This window comes from Leptonychotes weddellii, chromosome 6 (genome assembly GCF_054177405.1).
Source record: "Leptonychotes weddellii isolate Sample4059 chromosome 6, ASM5417740v2, whole genome shotgun sequence".
NCBI classification, from domain to species: Eukaryota; Metazoa; Chordata; class Mammalia; order Carnivora; family Phocidae; genus Leptonychotes; species Leptonychotes weddellii.
In genome coordinates this window covers 97,835,137-97,851,982 of record NC_138374.1, presented here as the reverse complement: position 1 = coordinate 97,851,982, position 16,846 = coordinate 97,835,137, and the positions used below count along the sequence as shown (strand labels likewise).

Below are 16,846 nucleotides of genomic sequence, written 5' to 3'. Positions count from 1 at the left end.
ATAGAAATAAGAACATGAGGATATATGCACAAAGATATTTATTTCATCACGGATTAGAGTGGTAAAGCAGAAAAAAAAAGTTAAGGCCATCGATAAGAGAATGGTTGAATAATATGGGATGTGACCCATGGAATATTATAGAGACACTAATAAATGAATTACTGCTGTTCACTGACATGGATAGATTTCCATGAGGCCTTCTTGAGTGAGAAAAACAAAATACAGAAAAGTAGGTATCACATAGTCCTGCTTTTAAAGAAATTAATGTATATATGTATATATATGGAGAAAAATAATGGAAAGATACATTCAAGGTTTTTAATGTTGTTAATGGAGGAATGAGAGGAGACAGCAAGCAAAAAAAAGAAGCTTAACATTTATGGTATGACTGAATTTATGCATTTGTATACAATCATGTATATGTTATATCTATATCATCTATATCATATTATATCGTCTATATATGACATATAGAATAGAGAGATGTGAAAATTTTTAAATAAAAAATAGAGAAACAAAATTTGTCTCAAAAAATGGTTTGACTCATTGAAACCCTCTGCTGCCTGCAAATTTGTCCTCAGCCCACACACATTTATCAATGCCACTCTTCCTCCGCGTGATCCTGGGTAAATTCTCAACCACCCTGTACCCTTATCTATCTGTCTATCTGTACCCCTATCTATGATGGCTGTGGAGCACACGGTCTCTAAGATTCTTTGATTTGATGCCTCTGCTTCCCATACCACTGGATTCAGAGAACACAAGCCTATGTTTGTATTTCCCCAGTAACCATGTAGCCCATACAAACAAACCAAAAAGGATCAGAAAGCAGAAGCAGAGTGCATCTCACTACCTGATTTCTGTTTTACCCATTCTGATTTTTTTCTTGACTAGGCAATCAAGCCAATGTTTCTTTTCATGGTGCTGTGAAGCCATCACCACAGTGTGGAAACATGTTCACTTGCTCTGTATCACTGGTGTGCTTTGCAATGCTCATCACCAAATTTCTGTTGGGTGACTGCTGGCCACCCTACAGGCATTTTAGCGAAGGTCTAGGTGCCAGTTTCATGAACAGCATGGTTAGAATGCCACTTTTCAGCAGGAAACAGTAGAGGGGACAGCTGAATGGGTGTATGCAAGGCAGTCAGCTTTCACCTTTGCTATCTCTTCCCCATGGTTTTTCAGGAGATTATCAATCAGTACGCATGCACTCTTGCACATCAGAGCCATGGGAAACCGGAACAAAAGCCAGAGCTTCAGGGCGGAATGAGCTAGGGTGAGGTGGGGTAACATGGGGGGGGGGCAGTGGTCAGGTCAGTACAGGACTGCATACAACAAAGAGAGAGAGAAAATAAGAAAACGTTGGAAGAATAGGCCCTTTCATGAATAGCTAAAACAAAAACAAAAACAAAAACAAAAATCCAAGAACTGCAGTGTTAGATGGGGTTGGAATTTGAGCTGTAGAGTTAATACAGGCCGGGGTTGCAGACGGAGGGAACCATGAAGAAGAAGATCCACCTTGAGGGGCATTTAGAAATATGCGAAGCTGTGGGTAGCTGGGAGTCAGCAAGGGAATTAAGAAGCACACAATCACCAAGTAAAGCCCATGGGGAGGGAGATGGGAGAGACAAAGTAGGCAAAGTCCTCAAATTTCCAGAGTAAAACATTTAAAAAAAATTTTTTAAATATGCTAAAAATTTCAAAACATTATAAAAATATGACATAGGTATCACAACTCTTAATTATCCTGAGACATCGTGAAAAATGTTTTATTAGGATAGAAAATAAAATAAAGAAAAGCCATGAAGACTGTTTATGGGATGACATTCAAAAATTGATGTGTTTTTCTATGAGGATATTTTTGTGTATTAAAAATAATAACATGAGGGTGCCTGGGTGGCTCAGTTGTTAAGCATCTGCCTTCGGCTCAGGTCATCATCCCAAGGTCCTGGGATCGAGCCCCACATTGGGCTCCCTGCTCTGCGGGAAGCCTGCTTCTCCCTCTCCCACTCCCCCTGCTTTTGTTCCCTCTCTCACTGTGTCTCTCTCTGTCAAATAAATAAATAAAATCTTAAAAAATAAATAAAAATAATAACATATGTATTAAGTATTTACTGTATGCCAGTCATTGTACTAAGTCCTATCGCATTATTTCACATAGTTTTCACAAGAAGTATTTGGGGAAACTAGAGAATAATGAGGGTTGGGTCAGTTGGTGAAGCGTATGCCTTTGGCTCAGGTCGTAATCCCAGGGTCCTGGGATCGAGTCCGGCACCGGGCTCCCTGCTCAGTGGGGAGTCTGCTTCTCCCTCTGCCCCTCACCCCACTTGTGTTCTCTCTCTCGTTCAAATAAATAAATAAAATCTTAAAAAAAAAAAAAAAGAAGAAGGAGGGTAAATAACACAGGTCCTAAGTGCTGAAGCCAGGATTTGAATCCAAAATAATCTGATTCCAAATGTAAAGCTTATGACCACCATGCCATAGCACTCTCTGCAGACAGAAAATCCATTTGAAATATGTAATGTCAAGTTTTGGAGAAAGCTTCTTGTCTGCTTAAAGCCTACTTCATGAAGAGAGATACACTACGATGTCCAAATAATTTGTGCCCACAAATATTTCATTCTTGCAAAGTCTATGGCCCACATTGCCTGAAAATCCATCGGTAAACTAAATATTGTAACTCTTATTTTCAAGGATTTTTCTAGACCAGTGGTCAGCAAGCTTTTTCTGTAAAAGTCAAAATAGTAAATATTTTAGGCTTTGCAGGCCTAAACATTCTCTGTTGAAACTACTCAACTCTGTCATTGTATCTCAGGAGCAGCCCTACAATTCGCAGGTGAATGGTGTGGCCAATGTTCCACATAAAAGCAGGTAGCCAGATTGGGCCAGATTTGGCGTGAGAGAGAAGAAAGGGGGCAAGGTATACAGACCATAATTTGCCAACTCTTTTCCTAGACCTTACATTCTTCAGGGCTAATTTGCCATGTTACTCCTTGATAGAATCCTTCCCTTGAACCAATCTAAATCAAGTCCTTCTGTTATAATTCGTTAGTGCATGTTTTACATATACATCTCAATTTATAACTACATTTTTTTCTTTATTATTACTAGCTTTTAACCTCTAGTAAGGCAGGGATCAGGTCTGCTTTGTACACCACTGGATTCCTAGCACTTAGCATGTGCTTGATACACAAAAGGTGCTCAGTGGGTATTAGCTGGCACAAGGGAGGGAGGGAAAGAGGAAAGGAGGAAGGATGGAAGGAAGGAAGGAAGGGAGGGAGGGAGGAAGGGAGGGAAGGTTAGTTCTTCATCCTTAACTTGGTTCTGTGTCCTGGAGTAGAATTAGTGTGTCCCACAAAGCCACCTTTCCCAGCACCTCCTTACCTAGCACTGTGTAGTCTTATGGTACCATCAGAAACCAAGTGCTCCAATGTCCTTTTATGTGAAGAAAAACAAATTTTCTACTCTTTCCCCCACAGATGCAAGGACACCCACAGTTAATCTACCATTCAAAGAGAGGAAATAATGACAAGGTTCACATGGTCTTTCCTTGCACCAAGTCAATATCAGACCATGCCAAAGTACATATTGGAAAATCACCTGCAGACCTTCCCTTGGCACTGCCCGTTTATCCTTAAATACTCCCCATTCCTGGCTCAAATCAACCATTGTCTTGTGATGGGAAGTGATGGGCAACCCTCAGGCTGGCCCACACTGGGTCTCCTGATCTGCTCACATCACTTCCTACTTGCTGCTCAACCTCCCACCAGCTTTTGTTAACATTATATGCCTCCTGTAAGGAGCTCCAAGAACATGTTCAATAGTTGACTCACTTCATCACAATATTGTGGTAGGTATTATCAGTTGACTTGTCCAATGTCCTCTGCCTTATGAAGGCTTGAACACTGAAGCAATTCCCCTCTCCTACCCCTCAGATGACCTTATCATCCTTTGGAACTACTGACACCTTCTTGGAGGGAGGAAAAGAAGAAAGATAAGATTATTTTTGTTTTCATTCAGGCAGATATGGAGCAGACTTGAGGCTTTATCTCTGTCACTCTAGAAGTGTTGTTCCTTCTAATACAACAAAAATATGCTATGTGATGCATGTGATAGATGTCACTCAGGGGCTTTAGGTGAGCTCACATTTAGTTGTTAGTAATTTTGAATTAGAGATTCAATTTCTACTTTTAATTAAATAGAACTCCTAGAAGCAAGCAACTGCAACTGGGATTTCAGAATCGGGATCGCCCATATTTACAAGAGACACTTTTGCCTTTTGGAGCAAAATAAAATATGCCTGATCCTTCTTCTATGTGACAGAAGATATATGAAGATTTTTCCTCCCTTCAATCATTGTGAGGCTGCACATACCCAGTTCTCTCAGAATACAACCTGGTTTCCTGACCTCATACTATTCAACATTTCCCTGAACACACTTTAGTATTGCAGCAGCAAGAACTCAGATCTATGTATGAATCGAGCTTAGCTATCTAATAGCTTTGTGACCTTAAACAAATTTCTTAATTTCCATGAGTCTCAGTATCTTCATCTACAAAATGGGGCTTAAAATTAATTCTGCTTAATATTATCATTGGGATTGAAAGAGCATACATATATCAAACACCAAGTACCTTACCTGGCACAGTATTCACTCAAATACTGGTGACTAATATTATCACTTTCTAAAATCCCTCTTGAAATGTGTCAGGGAAAACTGAATGTTATCCTTTAGGTGCCAAGCTCTTAAACACACATCATTTAGGAGTATGGCCTTTGGGGTCAAACATTCAGGACTGAATCCTGAGTCTACACTTGATTAACTGTCCACCTCCTAGGCAGGTTCCTTTACCTGTGCAAGCCTCAATTTCTTCAGGATAACACTAATCCATACACTCTTGTCAGCCTTAGCACATAGCACATGGTAAGTGCTCAACAAATATTAGCAATGTTAGCCAATATTTTACCATTACAATTTACAATCATATTTCTGACAAGCTATAACATACAAAATATTTCATTTCCATTTACTTCCTCTACGAGCTATCTAATAATAAATAAACACTTTATACATGCATAAGTTTAGTCCATGAACAAGTGTGACTTGCACATTTGAGTAGAATAGGACTGGAGGAAGACACCTACCCTGGCATTATTCTAGTAAAGCTTCATGGAGGGGATAGGGTTTCAGAAGCCACTTTAATGTGAGAGGAAAAGTCTTCCATTCATAGGGGTGAAGAAATGTTGTTGTGTTCTTCTTTTATTAAGTTACTTATTCAAGGGCGCCTGGGTGGCTCAGTCGTTAAGCGACTGCCTTCGGCTCAGGTCATGATCCCAGAGTCCTGGGATCGAGTCCCACATCAGGCTCCCTGCTCTGTGGGAGGCCTGCTTCTCCCTCTCCCACTCCCGCTGCTTGTGTTCCTGCTCTCGCTATCTCTGTCTCTGTCAAATAAATAAATAAAATCTTAAAAAAAAAAAAAAAGTTACTTATTCAAAAGCAACGTTAAAGTTACAGTTACCAATGTGACTCTAAAGAATTATGTGTAAAATGAAAACGGGTATATAAAAGATAATAAAGGTTTTTTTAAAACAAAAGAAAGCATGTTTAATGAGGCACAGCTGGCAAAACAATTCATTTAAATAATGGCATAATAATCACTTTACCTGACCGGTCTTGGTCAGAAATCGACTAGTAAAATTGATTTTCACAAATTATTTGAATAATAAGCCAAAAATACTGCTTTCTATCCAGAAAAAAGACTATTATACGAATGACAGCAAATGATGAGGAGCAAGAGGAAAAGTTGCAAAGTTGATGCACCTTTGGAGAAATGGAAAATAAGCAAATAACTGCATGGGTATTTAAGGAGGAAAGCTGAGTCTTGAGAGGAAAATGCCTTGCTGTTAATACAAGTAAATTGGACTCTCTTCCAAAACACTCTGAATAGCTTTGTTAACTATTCTTATCCTTTCTAGACCCTTCTTCAAATAATGACCCCGCCCTATGCTCTTTCACTCAGTTAAAAAATACAAAAATGTGTGCATGCTTACTATACCCCAGGCCTGTTGCTAGAAGCAATAGGAAATCAGCACTGGCCTGGCTTCTAGGGGTTTCTAGTTTTAGGAGCCAGAGAAGGAAACAGTAAATGATGATAATAATGTGGTTGGTACTGTGTTGGAAGTAGGAACAGGGAGGAAAGAAGGAAGGACAGATGAATGCACAGATAGAAAGAAGGAAATCAGAGAAGTTTTTGTCTAGCCCTGACAAATTAAAGAAGGCTTTCCAGGGGAAATGACATATAAGCCAATGCCTTTAGAAAATTGAACTAAGGAGCCCCAAGTGAGCTACTGGCACAGGATTTATTTCTAAGGCAGAAAGAAGCAAAGGGCAGTAAAAATAGTGTTGTAATTACAGGATATGTTCTTTGGAGAAAAATTAAGAAGACAAGAAATATAATTTCAAGAATATAATGTATAATAGTCCATTTAGCCCCAATTGTTAGTTCTCTATTATAGTATTTCAATTTCCATTCCCTTCTCTTCAGTTATGAAATTCACATTTCCAGGAACATCTTAATGAGACCATAGGAGACTTGAGATTCTTGACCTGGTAAAAGGATAAATGGTATGAGCAGAGTACTACTGTATTTGTTAAAAACTACCAAATATGGGGTGCCTGCATGGCTCAGTCAGTGGAGCATATGATTCTTGATCTCAGGGGTTGTGAGTTTGAGCCCCATGTTGGATGTAGAGATTACTTAAAGCACAAAATCTTTTAAAAAATTAAAAAATTTCAAAAGAAAAAAACCCTCACCAAACATGGAACTAGAAGTCAGAAGAGAAACCAGAGATGGAAAAAGTTTAGACCACTTTCCGAGTACAATAGCCACTCACTTATCTATGCTGGGAATTTCCCTATACTTCATCACAACCAAACTGAACCATAAAAATCTATCAACCTAGCTCAAAATTAGTACCATTAGTGATATTTAGAACTTTCTGGCAATCCTAAGAACATCTGGCCTTCAAGGTATCTATAGAAGAAGTAATGTAAGTTTTGCATTTGTTCAGCCAACCAGAATCCAATACTTCTTTTCCATTCTATTGTTGTTTATCCATCAGCACACAAATGGATAAATTGGTTTGTTTTAAAGACAAATACAGGGACACCTGGGTGGCTCAGTCATTAAGGGTCTGCCTTTGGCTCAGGTCATGATCCCAGGGTCTTGGGATTGAGCCCCGTGGGCTCCCTGTTCAGCGGGAAGCCTGCTTCTCCCTCTCCCACTCCCCCTGCTTCTGTTCCCTCTCTCGCCGTGTCTCTCTGTCAAATAAATAATAAAATCTTTAAAAAAAAATAAAGACAAACACAAACTATGATGAGCTGCTTCTGCACAAAAGATATAAAGCACAGTGCCTGATGCAGTGATATCAGTGAGGCCAGCCAGGAAGCTGGGGTGTAGCCCCCATCACACACAGCACAGCACACACACACATACACACACAATACACATATGAAAAGTGACCCGACTGCAATACTGAATGCTCTTAATGAATGGTCTTGTTGCAAAATTCTGTGGTTCCTGACTAGGGCACACAGTGCCAGGAAGTACAGCTCATTCTGTGTATGTCAAGCTTCCTCTGACAAGAAATGCTAGACAGATGCAAACTACCTATGCTCTTGGCAAGAATGACTCATTGGCATTGCCTAAAGGAGTCTATAGCTGTGCTGGAAGGCTCTTGGTTCTCAAAACTTGAAAATATATCTTATCTGATGTCTTAATGAGCGGTGAAGAAAAGAAGAGGGGAGATCTTTAACTATTATCCTCTTCACAAGGGACTGAAGAAGGAAAGGACAATGGTAAAGATGTGTTATAAGATCGCCTCTAGTCTGATTAGCCATGTTCTCTGGAAGAGAGACACCTCAGGTTGGGCAAGAGTTGCCTTGAAGCGAGATGGAATGAGGTAAAATGATGTTCCTGGTCTACTTTCCAGTTGTTATTCCAACTGTCCTTGAAAGTTAGGAGAAAACAATTCCCAAAATTCTCCGCTATTGATGGAATGGCCTAGCCTTGCAACCCAAGTCTTGTTTATAGGCAGTGGCTGTTTGGTTTTGGCTTGCTCCCCGGCCACCCACCCCCTGCCCAGTATCTAAGACAATGTTCTGGATATGGTAGACACTTAATAAAGGTTCTTTTGTTCCAAGTTTTGCCTTAAGGTGTTATTTATCCCTGACATACATGCACAAAACTAGAAGAAAAATGATTGTCATTAATCTAGGCAGTTGGGCAGTCTGGGCAGTCCTCTAATTTCTGTAGAAAGCTGGGGAAGGAACAAGCAAGTACATATGAAGAGAAGTCTCAATTCTTTTCTTGCTGGTACTTGCATAGCCCATGCCCTGATCCCTGACGGGAAAGGGAACTTGGGAGGGAGTAGCCTGGTATGAAAGTGGGTGTTATGATGTCACTGCTCCTCCTCAACTTCCTTCTCTTTCACCTCCCTTTTGGAGCCCCTTAAAAAATAGGAACATCCCCCTAATAGTCGGATCGTGGTCACTTGAAGCATAATTTGTGGTCTCTACAAGAAAACGCTAAAAAAATCAGGTCAAGTCAGGACTTCCCCCCCAGCAATAGCTAATATAGGAATCCAACCAGCATAAGAAAATGCTGAAAGGAAAAAAAAAAGGCTAAGTACTTAAAACATAAGGAGATGGTAATACATAAGTACCATGGATTTTCAATCCCACCCCTGCAACATACCCCACAAAATTATTCTCAGCTGTATTTTTGTACAAGCCAAAAAAAATTGACTTTGGAGAGCATTTTTACAGTACATAATTTACCACAGGAAAACCCATCTGTGTTAAGGCACAACTTCATGTTGAAAAGCAGAGAAAAGATTTAACTTCTGCATCTCAATTGCTACCTTAATTTCAATAAATGTACAGCAGCTCACTTCCCTCTCAGATAGATATTACAAAATTAAACATGCTGGTGTCAAGTTCAGTAAGAAGCTACTAAAACCTGAACTCCTGTGGGCCTGAATAAGGAATTGGATTAGATTTTTCTTATAGCAGCTAGTCAAATAATGAACAATAGGTGTTTAATAAGTACTTGCCAATTGAGAAGCCACATGGTACAGTAGGTTAGATGGAGCATGGGCTTTGGAGTCACACTGCCTGGGTTTGAAGTCTTGTATTAATCATCAGCTGTCTTCCCAGGCAGAATCCTCATCTATAAAATGGGGATGATAAAAATAATAGTGCCTACCTCAGAGGATTGCTGTGAGGATTAAATGAGTTAATACTGTGGTTTTGCAAGTATGGTCACCAGACCAGGAATATCAAAATCAGCATCACCGGAGAACATGTGAGAAATGCAAATTCTTAGGACCCAACTCAGACCTAATGATTCAGAAACTCCGGGGATGGAGCCCAACAGTCTGTGTTTTAACAGGTTCTCCAGGGGATTCTGACACCCACATAAGTTGAAGAATCACTGAGTTAATCCCTATAAAATAAATAGCACAGTTCCTTTTGCTCCTACACTCATGGGAGCACCCAGGGAGCCCTCACAGACTGTTAACTATTTTTTTTCTTTTTTTAAGATTTTATTTATTTATTTGACAGAGAGACACAGCGAGAGAGGGAACACAAGCAGGGGGAGTGGGAGAGGGAGAAGCAGGCTTCCCGCGGAGCAGGGATCCTGATGCAGGGCTCGAACCCCGGACTCCAGGATCATGACCTGAGCCGAAGGCAGACGCTCAACGACTGAGCCACCCAGGCGCCCCAGACTGTTAACTATTCTTACTGATCGATACAGTGCTTCAGGGCAGCAGCTAGCTAACTCAAGTTTTTACAACACAGGGTTCCTACCCTCATCAAGCACAGCCTCCAAGATAGCTGACTGGCAAGGGAAACAGACTAAATAACTTTTAGAGGTATTGTTTACCTCTGGGATTTTAGAGCCATCTCTCAGTTAGAGGTAGAAGATAATAATGGGGATCAGAACACACTACCCCCAAATATGGCACCTCAGCATACTGAATTTTTAAGCTGAAGTAGTTTGAGAAAATGGCAGAAACTAAAAGGTCTCCCTGACCTTCTCCCACCCTAACCCCTCATGTGAGAGGTGCCTTCCCTAGACCTACAGGAAATGAGCATCCTTACCTTCAAGACAGAGGGACACCAAGAAGAATCTGAAAACAGGCCCTGCCTGTTTCACTCAGTTTACTACCTTTAGCTCATACTCCTTGGCCTATCAGGTCTGTCCATAGCTTGCCATTCTTCATCAAACCTAGTATAAAAAAGCTCAGGTGAAATTGTTTCTTTAGGTCTTCATTCCATTATAAAGGCTCCCATGTGTATTAGACAAATTTGTATACTTTTCTCCTGTTCATCTGTCTTTATCAGTCTAATTTTCAGACCGAGCCAGGGACCCTAAGAGGGTTGAGGAAAATTTTTTCCTCCCCTACAGTAGTCAGAAGGCGAGAACACAGGCAGAAGGGGAGAGAGATATTTCATCTTATTAGAGGAGATCATCTCCACACACATACTCAAGGTACAGCTTGCCAGAGTGAGCTTTTATGTACAATTAGATAATGCAGTAGGAAAGATAAAGATAAAGGCTCACACTAGAAATGCAAAACTCAGTAAATAAAATATTTCTCAGTTGTACTTCTATTAGATTTAAGATCATTTTCAAAAAGGAAGTTGTGGTACCCTAGCTACAATATTATAAATGGTTTGATTTTATCATATAATTGCTAAGCACATTGTGGCCATACACTACTTTTAAACTGTTTTATTGAATACCACTTCAAACAACGATTTTGTATTATAAAAATCCTAACTCTCTACCAGGAATGTGACTTAAGAAAAAATAAAGATTAAGTTGCTTAAAGAAAAACTCCTTATATTTGGGAGGAAGATTCTAGGCAGCCACCATTCTCTAACTTTGAGGGGATGCTGCTTTAAAATACAGATTTCCGGGCTTCCCTCCTCAGAAATTCTAATTTAGTAGGTCTGTGGTAAAGCCAGGGAATCTGAAATTTTAACAGCTTCTTCACCCCACCCTGACCCCATATCCATTCAGAGCAAGTGGTTGACAGATTCACTTTGAAAAACATTGTTGGGGCGCATGGGTGGCTTAGTCGGTTGAATGTCCCACTCTTGGTTTCTGCTCAGGTCATGATCTCAGGGTCGTGAGATCAAGCCCCACGTGGAGCCTGGTGTCTCACTGAGCCCCGCATTGAGCCCCGTATTGAGCTCTGTGTCAGGCTTTGCACTCAGCATGGACTCTGCTTGAGATTCTTTCCCCTCCTCCCTCTCCCTCCCCCTCTGTTCCTCTCCCTGCTCCCACTCTTTCTCTCTCAAATAAATAAATAAAATCTTGAAAAATACTGTTAAAAATCTTCGTCTCTAGATAACCTTAAATGAATAAGAGCTTCTGATTAAGCAAAGTTTTCAGAGAACTGAGGCTGAATCCTTTACATGTAGGAAAAGCTTGACTGGTATTTAATGAAAAGCTTTCTAAAATGTATTCTGCATTTCTCTATCATCTTACACATTGCATACAGTGTAGAATTTAACCTTGATGACTGAGATTTCTTTATTATTACCATTATGGCTGGTATCGGCTATAGTTGCAGAGAGCATTCAACACAGAGTTGACTGAAACACTGGTTCCTAACGAGGCCCTGGAACTTGAAAATTTTCTGAAGATCAGCTAGCTTTTGAGTCATTTCCCCGAGGGCAAGGTGGCCAATATGCAGCTGCCAAACCTCAAGGGCAATGCAACAGGGTTGCAAAATGAACGTGTGCTTAAAAGACGGAAGCACCCTTTGTAAAACTGCTATTAGGGACAATTAACTTTTCAACACCATTTAAATTTTATCTGTGGGTGTCCAGCACTATGGTAGGCTCTGTACTTTAACCAGTCTTCTCCATGGGAAAACATACATATATATGCTGCATAAATTACACTGTGAATAGTATTTTTAATTTTTTTAAAGATTTTTATTTATTTGTCAGGGAGAGAGAGAGAGCACAAGTAGGGGAGTGGGCAGAGGGAGAAGCAGGCTCCTAGCTGAGCAAGGAGCTGGACCAGGGACTCGATCCCAGGACCCTGGAATCATGACCTGAGCCAAAGGCAGACGCTTAACCGACTGAGCCACCCAGGTGTCCCATACACTCTGAATAATATTTTTAAATACCTGATGAGCTGGCAGTAAAAGAAGAAATATGTTATGGGTTAAATTGTGTTTCCCCCCCCAAATTCATATGTTGAAACTCTGATCCTCAGTATTTCAGAAAGTGCCCTTCGTTGGAAATAAAGTCATCGTAGATGTAGCTAGTTAAGATGAGGGCATTTTGGAATAGTTTGAGCTCCTAACCCAATATGACTGGTGTCCTTATAAAGAGGGGAAATTTGGACACAGGCATACCCAGAGGGACAATGCCACATGAAGATGAAGGCAGAGATAGGAGTAATGTTTCTATAAGGCAAGGAGAAAAGCCTAGAACAGATACTTCTCTCACAGCCCGTAGAAGGAGCCAACCCTGCCAACACCTTCTTGCTTCTAGAAATGTGAGACAAAAAATTTATGGTGCTTAAGCCACCCGGTCAGTGGTAATTTGTTATAGCAGCCCTAGCAAACTAATACAAACCCCCAAAATGTAAGGCAAGCCTTGAAGCTAGCTTTCACTTTAGAAAAGTGAAGGCATCACAGACCCAGTGCCTTCACCACCTTAAGCAGATGACTGTATGCTGCCCTTTACGTAGTCTCCCAGGAGGCTGAGTACCAGAATCAAAGTCCAAATCCATATAAGGTGCTAAATTAAAGTGCAGAAACCACTCATATATAAATGGTTTTAGACCATTACAAGGAAAATTGCCTGTCTCAAACCTTGGCATTGAGTAAAGGAGATAAATACTTCCCTTGAGAAATCATATTCACAAGCACGTTCCCACAACCTTTATAGCCTAAAAGCACATTAACTGAGTAGTCCAAATATCTGGCAGTGCCCTCTATCATCTGGTAAGATGAAACACAAATCCTCTCTGGAGGAATTCACCTTCAACTGGTGAATTATGAACTTCTGAGCTTATATGAAAAATCATAACGTACACCAGTTAATAAGGTACCATGAGAGAGAACAAGCAGAAATAAGAAATAGCAGAATACAATCCACAAAGATCTCAGATATTGGAATTAGCAACACAGAATATAAAATATAGTCAGTTTAACATGTTTTTAAAATAGAAGAAATTGACAATGTGAGTAAAGAGCAAGAGATGATTTCAAATGACTACTCAGATTAGAAAAAGAACAGAAATAATCACTAGAAACAGAAAAAAATATGACAATTAAAAGCAAAACTCAATGAGTTTAGCAGGAAATTAAATATAGCTGAGAAGAGAGATCCTTAGAAACAGTTCAGGAAGAAACAGAAAAAAAAGATGAAAAATATAAAAGGTTAAGGGATGAAGAAGATAGAATAAGAATATAGAATATGCGTCTAATCAGATTTCCCAAAGGAGAAGAAACAGAACAAAGGAGAAAAAGAGATAATGGCTGAGAATTTTCTAAAATTGATTAAATAATAACCTACAGATTCAGGAAAACCAACAAATCTCAAGCATTCTAAATAAATAGGAACTCCACAGCTATGACACATTTTTGTGAAACTGGAGAATACCAGAGACAAAGAAAGTATGTGTGTGTTTTTTTTTAAAGTGAGAAATACATCAAACTCCTTTCAAAAGAACAACAAATCTCTCAACTTCAATGAGGAAAGCCAAAAGATTGGAATAAAATATTCAGTGTGGTGACAGAAAATGATTGTCACCCCAGAATTTCATATGTGGTGAAATATCTTTTGTGAACAAGGATAAGATAAAGACATTTTGTGATAAACAAAAACTGGAAATTCTATAGGATACAGTGAAGGAAGGAAGGAAGGAAGGAAGGAAGGAAGGAAGAAAGAGAGAAAGAAAGAAAGAAAGAAAGAAAGAAAGAAAGAAAGAAAGAAAGAAAGAAAGAAAGAAAGAAAGAAAGAGAGAAAGAAAATGCTCCCAGATGGAAGGTCTGAAATGCAAGAAGAAATTGTGAGCAAAGAGAGTGTAAAGATGCGTAAAGATAAACATTAAAACTGCCTAAAACAGCAATAAGAATATCTCGGAGGGTTAACATAAAAAGATATCATTAAAATTCATGTCAACGAGAGCCTATTCGTGGTGGTGGTGGGGTAATGTTATAGGAGTTAGCATTCTAACTTACCTGTATTTTTTTTTAGAGAAAGTTAAGGATGTTGATTAATTTTTGAGAAGTTATGTAGGCTAACAAGACAGAAACAGGATATACACATTTCTATTGCACAGTGGTAATAATCAATCTGGAAGAAGGCAAGAATGTAGAGAAAAGGAAACAGAAAAGGTGGACTATACAGAAAACACAAAATATGAGGGATTTAAAACCAAACCATCATAGTAGATATCAGCAAACTAAATGCTCCATTTAAAAGATTGTCAGAAGTTTTTATTAAATGAATATTCTATGAAAGCCCTAAAAAAGGAAAATTAGTGTTGCTACATTAAAATCAGACAAAATAGGGCGCCTGGGTGGCTCAGTCGTTAAGCGTCTGCCTTTGGCTCAGGTCATGATCCCAGGGACCTGGGATCGCGCCCCGTGTCAGGCTCCCTGATCGACGGGAAGACTGCTTCTACCTCTCCCACTCCCCCTGCTTGTGTTCCCACTCTCACTGTGTCTCTCTGTCGAAAAATAAATAAAATCTTAAAAAAATAAATAAAATAAAATAAAATCAGACAAAATAGACTTGAAGGCAAAAAGCATTCACAGAGATAAAATGGATCATTTCATAATAATAAATGATTCAATTCACAGGAAGATAAAGCAATTTTAAACAAGTATCCATCTAGTAACATGGATATGTTATAAAATACATAACAAAATATAATTCAACAATTAATAGAAATGAAAAAAGTCTACCATCATAGTGGCAGATTTTAATAGATCCCTCTTTGGTAAGGGATAAATTCAGCAGAGTAAGAAACAATCAGGGGCACCTGGGTGGCTCAGTCGGTTAAGCGTCTGCCTTCAGCTCAGGTCATGATCCCAGTGTCCTGGGATCGAGCCCCGCATCGGGCTCTCTGCTCAGCTGGAAGCCTGCTTCTCTCTCTCCCACTCCCCCTGCTTCTGTTCCCTCTCTTGCTGTCTCTCTCTCTGTCAAATAAATAAATAAAAAATCTTAAAAAAAAACCCAATCAATCAGTGAACATAAAACAGACTGGAATGACACAAAGACACACTTAAGTTAATAGACACATACATATACAAGTACTCAAGGAGCTTTTAGGCTGCCGGCTCCCTCCCCCAGAAGACCCCATACAAGGCCATAAAGCAAGGTGCAACACATTTTAAAGGATATCATACAGACTATATTTTTTGTCTACAATACAGTTAAGCTAGAAACCAATAATAAATACACAATATATATTTGGAAATAAAGAAACACAGTTCTAAGTAACTCGTAAGTCAAAGAAAAAATAATAATGGAAACTATCAAATATTTAAATCTGATAATGAAAATCACTGCAAAAATGATAATGAAAAATACCGCCCATCCAAACTTGTGGGATTAAGCTAAAACAATACATAGAGGGAAATGTAAAGAATTTACGCTTATATTAGAGCAGAAGAAAGGATGATGATTAGTGAGTATATTAGTTTTTCTACTGCTATGATAACAAATTACTCCAAAAGCCAATGACTTACAACCATGGTACATATTCATAGTTTTTGTGGGTCAGGAACTCAAAAGCACTATGGCTGAGTGGTTCTGGCTTGAGGTGTTTCATGAGGTTGCAGTCACATCGTTGGCCAAAACTACAATCATCTGAAGGCTTGACCACAACAGAAGCATCTACATGGCTGGCATATTGGTGTTGGTTGCTGGCAGGAAGCCTCAGTTTCTCTCCACATGGCCCTCCATAGAGGGCTGCTGTGTGTTCTCACTAGATGGTGGCTAGTTCCTCCCAAGTGAGTGAACCAAAAGAGAAAAAGCCAGGCAGAAGCTATTCTTTTTGTGACCTATTCTTGAAACTCAACATATTACTTCTGCCACCTTCTATTTGTAAGAAGTGTAAGAGTTACCAAGTCTGGCCCATATTTAAGAGAAGGAAATTGGGTTTTCATTTTTCTGAAGGAAAAATTGTCAAAGAATTTCCAAGCATTTTATAACAATCACAATGAGCTAAGTATCTACCTAAAGAGATGAGGGGCAGGGGAACAAACCAACAAAATAAAGCCCGAGGAAATAGAAGAAAGGCAATTAGAAAGATAACATCAGAAATTCACATAATAGAAAACAAATATGCAATAGTCTGCCAAATCCAAGTTTGGTTTCTGGAAAAAGTTGACAAAACTGATGAACTTCCAGTGAAAGTGACCAAGAAAAAAAAGAGAGGAGATACAGAATAACAATATTAGAAATAAAAAAGGAACAACTACAGACCCCACAGAGAATATAGGGGGAATCATGAATATATTCTTAGTAAGAGATATCATGCATAACTATATGCCACTGAATTTTAAAACATAAATAAAATGGATAAAAACTGAATAATCCCAGGGCGCCTGGGTGGCTCAGTCGTTAAGCGTCTGCCTTCGGCTCAGGTCATGATCCCAGGGTCCTGGGATCGAGTCCCGCATCGGGCTCCCCGCTTGGCGGGAGGCCTGCTTCTCACTCTCCCACTCCCCCTGCTTGTGTTCCTGCTCTCGCTGTGTCTTTCTCTGTCAAATAAATAAATAAAATCTTTAAAAAAAAAAA

General features: G+C 39.5%; 1 protein-coding gene across 1 annotated transcript in view; it reads right to left on the bottom strand.

The window, feature by feature from the left end:
• The window catches only part of NIBAN1 (niban apoptosis regulator 1), a 133,101-nt gene that overhangs the window by 51,200 nt on the left and 65,055 nt on the right, over positions 1–16,846 (bottom strand). The window contains exons 4-5 of the mRNA XM_081823194.1: positions 15,793–15,920; positions 14,362–14,438 (exon numbers count right to left, since the gene is read on the bottom strand). Of these exons, the coding sequence (XP_081679320.1) occupies positions 14,362–14,438; positions 15,793–15,920 (205 nt within the window). The remainder of the gene's footprint in view (positions 1–14,361; positions 14,439–15,792; positions 15,921–16,846) is intronic.